Source organism: Electrona antarctica (assembly GCF_951216825.1).
Source record: "Electrona antarctica genome assembly, chromosome: 12".
Taxonomy (NCBI): domain Eukaryota; kingdom Metazoa; phylum Chordata; class Actinopteri; order Myctophiformes; family Myctophidae; genus Electrona; species Electrona antarctica.
This window is the reverse complement of record NC_136793.1, coordinates 17,945,567-17,950,296: the sequence shown is the minus strand read 5'-3', so window position 1 is coordinate 17,950,296 and position 4,730 is coordinate 17,945,567. Positions and strand designations below refer to the sequence as shown.

At 38.3% G+C, this 4,730-nt stretch overlaps 1 protein-coding gene across 1 annotated transcript; it reads right to left on the bottom strand.

The window, feature by feature from the left end:
• Positions 1–4,481: 4,481 nt before the first annotated feature.
• LOC306934314 (transcription elongation factor 1 homolog) lies at positions 4,482–4,730 on the bottom strand (the record flags this gene model as incomplete). The annotated part of the gene is made up of 1 exon (XM_079516885.1): positions 4,482–4,730. The coding sequence occupies one exon, from the start codon at positions 4,728–4,730 to the stop codon at positions 4,482–4,484; it is 249 nt and encodes an 82-aa protein (XP_079373011.1).

Here is a 4,730-nt window from a genome sequence, read left to right as displayed (position 1 = left end):
ATCTGCCGGTAGTCAGTGGTAGAAGACGACACGACAGATAGAACACAGTTGACGACTGTCGACAACACATTATGACGTCACTGAACTGGTCCGTTTCTAAGGTCCGTTGTTACGACAACTCCGTTCACTTCATGGGGCCATTCCAATGGCGGCTCTAATGCACTGGACTCAGGCAACAGCCCAACTTTAATGATCTTAAATTCCTTTATTTGTTGTAGTAATAGTACAACATAAACATTACAGAGACGTTAGTTGTCACTGTGCAACAGTTGCCATGTTGCACGCATGCCTAAAAGTTCTGATATTTGCGCCGCCATCGTTGAAAACAATGTATTTCAAACTCCAGCTTGTCACACTCCAGGGCTGCATGAACAGCGCTCGAGCGCTGTTTTCTGACCCCTCAATGGCGCAACTCTCTCAGCTATCTGGCTCTGGTCTTTGCAATATAGAGCGTCGCAGTACCGCCCTCCACGAGGGTCCAGGAAGTATAAATTCCCCGTTCATTTCCCCATTTTCCCCACTTTTCAAAACGTATTTATTTAAAGACGCGCCGCGGAGAAAGCCAACTCTTGTTGTGACAAATCATGACAATAAACACAATGTTTTGGGCAGATCAAATAATTAGTAAGAAAAAAAAGGCAGGGTACAACCATTTTTGTTTTTCTTCTTACTAATTATTTGATCGGCCCAAAACATTGTGTTTATTGTCATGTTTTGAAAATGAATGGGGAATTATTGGTATAATTATAACGCATTATGAACACACTTAAGCTTAATCATAACACATTATTGTTGTGATATTAGCCCATGCACAGTACATCTTAGTCTATGTACTTGAACTTGAGATACAGTGTACTTGATATGTATTGTGTACTGCCGGTACTGTAGCATTCTTTATAGATAGGCTACGAGAGACATCTAGGCGACAGCAAGGTCAGCCAAGCTTGCTGCAGTAGGCACGTTCTTCTGTCTCATATCTTATTGTTACGTCATTATGATCCAGCACTATATATGTTTCATGTTTGTGTAATAAACTTTGTGAACCTTAGCGTGATACTGTCTCGTGTCTCGTTAATTTGTTCTCCCGGGTACCCGCCGGCCGCCGCCGCAGTCGCCGTACCAAAGTAATACTTCAACAGGATTGTCACTACACCACCCAGCCTGCACACACTACCTGTCTGTCAACCCAGACGAGGGTCCCGTATTTAGATTACAACAATTATAAACTTTATTATAATGACTTATAATATCAATTATTATAATACTTCATAACTTGCTATGTATTCCATGTTTATAACGCATTATAAAAATGACAAAGTTAGTTATAATAAAGTTGTAATTTCTCATGAACATTTATAGTTATATAAGTACTTATAAATAATGATAACCTTTATCATAACACATTATAAAGCTTATTATACTGACTTATTCATGTATTATAATACCTAAAACACTTTATGTGAAATAGACACTTGTGCTTTCTAGGGTATGATTTGGGTCCAAGATGAATACAAAATGAATATGAACATCTTTATACTGTCCAATAATTAGATAGGGGGGGGGGGGGGAATTATGACTGCAGTTGCTGCAGTCAAAAAACATTTTATGTTTGAAATACTGTAGACAGTACTAAGGTGTGATTGGGGCCCTAAAGATGAATACAAATGTATTTAACACTTGCTATGCATCACAAATAAGCTTATAATGTGTTATGATAAAGTTCATGATTATTTTTTATAATCATGAACTTTTTATAATAATTTAACATTTTACATTTATAATAATTTATTATAAATGTTTGAGAAAATTATATTATCTTATAATATTTTTTATAATGCGTTATAAACATGGAATACATAACAAGTTATGAAGTATTATAATACTTGATATTATAAGTCATTATAATAAAGTTTATAATGTGTTATGATTAAGGTTATAATGTGTTGTGATTAAGGTTATAAAGTATTATGATTATTTATGAGCGCTTATAAATATAATTATACATGGTTATGAGAAGATTATAATGTCTTATAAGTGTGTTCATAATGCATTATAAACATGGGATGCATAGCAAGTGTTACCGAAGTGTTTATTAACAGTTTGCAGAATTACAGTGCATTTCAACCGGAACGACTTAATATTCACCAAAACCAGGCCAGAACTCCCACCACAGGACTCAGGCAATCAATTATAAGTATTTCCTAAGTCGAAAAATCTGAAATAACGCAAGATGTTCAGGACCATCCTATTGTTCACCACCCTTGTTGGGAGCTACAGACAGGTCTTCCACATTAGTATCAGACATACAAAATGGCTATAGAGCGTCGCAGTCCCGCCGAGAAAATGATTCCCCGTTCATTTTCCTCATAGACATTTCAAAAAGTATGTATTTAAAGACCTTTTAAGCCTCGTACAAAGCCAACTCGAGTTATGAGAAATCATGACAACAAACACAATTTGTCGGGCCACTTCTTTTCTTGTTTTTCTTCCTTGTAATTATTTGTTTGGTCCAAAATATTGTGTTTATTGTCATGATTTGTCACTCGAGTTGGCTTTGTACAACGCTTAAAAGGTCTTTAAATAAATACTTTTTGAAATGTCTATGGGAAAAATGCATTGGGAATTATTTCCTGGGCCTGGCGTCGTCATGAAAGGGGGCGGGACTGCAATGTTCTATATTGGCCCTGTCTAAGAACTACACTAGAGTGATAGTCATCCCCTAAACCGGGACACTTAAGTTAAAGTGGCGCCAAACTACGCTACCTTGTCACCTTTCAAGACCTTGTCACCTGAATGCATATGTGGGCACGCTCCCCACCAATCACCCATTGGCTTGGGTGAGATAATGTGTAAATCTGGCCCTGCGCGACTCTGCATGTCGCGGGTGTGCATCATTCCTCAAGGGTGCTCCAGCGAGAAGGCACTTGTGCACATGTATGCCTATATGCAAACGCACCGTGTAGATCCAAATTGTACATCCAAATTACATCCAGTCCAAACAATTAAAAAAAAAGAATAAAATATGCAAAGCTACTGTAAAATAGCCTTGGTTGTCGCTCATTTGTCTTGTTCCTCAGGTCTGCACTAAAAAACTTTCAAAAATAACAAAATTAGCAGATCTACAAACTCACAACACTTCACATACTGACGCATTGTGTGTATTTGTCTTCTTTGCTACTTTTGCGTGAGACTATAGTATGACATTAATTTATGGAAAAAAAAGTTTAAATATGGAGATACAAGGTTTCTACTCGACAACAACGATATACAGTACATATTGATCACTCTTCCTGAACACCGTCTGCAATAATCTAAAACCATGCAACAAATTTGATAGGAAGATAATGTGATGCACATGAAAAAGGTTGTAAAAAAAAACTGTCTTTTTTTTTCTTGTTTTTGCAGAACTTATATATTTTTTTATTTTATATCGGAAGTGTAGAGAGAAACCAAGACTCTTAGTATTGCATTCAGTCGTAAGTCTGTAAGTCTTCATTTGAGATTGGATACAAACAGTCATATCTGTATAGTCTTCATTAGAGATTGGAGCTAAGGCGAGTTCTCGTCGATGCTGCCATCCATTCCGTTCCGTCGCACAATTATTTTTCCTTCATCAATTATGCCATTCAGTCGCACAACTCGTTTGTCTTCTTTTATCTTCATCAATTCCGTGATTCCGTCGCACAACTCACTCGTCTTGTTATTTTGCCTTCATTAAGTCCGCCATTCAGTCGCACAACTCGTTTTGTCGTCTTTGTCTTTGTCTAGTCTAGTTTACTGTATATTCTTTCATAAATCAAACCATATCATATCAAATTATTATTTTGTTGAAACCAGAAATCTTGTCTACAGCTGTCTTCAACATCGGAAACTGAAACTAGTGAAGTCTCCATTACAACCTTTGTTCGTCTTCATCAAGTCTGCCATTAAGTCATTCATTTCATTTGTCGTCTTCATCAAGTCTGCCATTAAGTCACACAATTTGTTTTATTTTCTTTGGTCTTCATCAATTCTGCCACAATTTGTTTGTCTTCTTCGTCTTCATCAAGTCCACCGTCAGTCATATTTGGCCAAACCTTACCACCATCACCTGGATAGATAAGAATGCCCTCTGTCCATCACATTATACCAAACACTTCTAGCCCACACAGAATCAAAACATCACCCGACAGACACTGACAGTCTGGCTATGCGAGACAAGGGTCTAATAACGGCAGAATATGGATCAGTATTCCTCTCTTCCATTCTCTAGAGCTGTGTGGAAGTCCATATCTTCTTCTCTTCTGTGCCAGTCAGAAGACTCTGGAGCTGTGTGGAAGCCCACATGGTCTCTTCAGTGGCCAGTCAGTACTTGAAGGCCAATCTCTGGGAGGTCCTTATCTTCCGGACCGGCCGACACCTTCTTCGCCACGGCATAAACCCCAGGGGCGAGGGTTCAGAGGATCTCTGAGGTCAATTTAAACAGGCACATGAAAATATGGCTACGTATTGGCCTGTTCACAGGCATCTATCCACTCGCTGAAAACATCCACTGGCTCTGACAGATAATTTATAGGTGTTTGGTACTCCTCCAAGCAAACGATGCATGTTATAATTCCCATATTTTGAGTCCTTTCCATTCTGACTTCACAGGAATTGTAGTAGTTACAGAACGGGCAGGTGAACTTGGTGTCCAGACCCATCAGTTTCTTCTTGGGCACTGGCTTCCTCTTGGACTTTCTGCGTCCCAT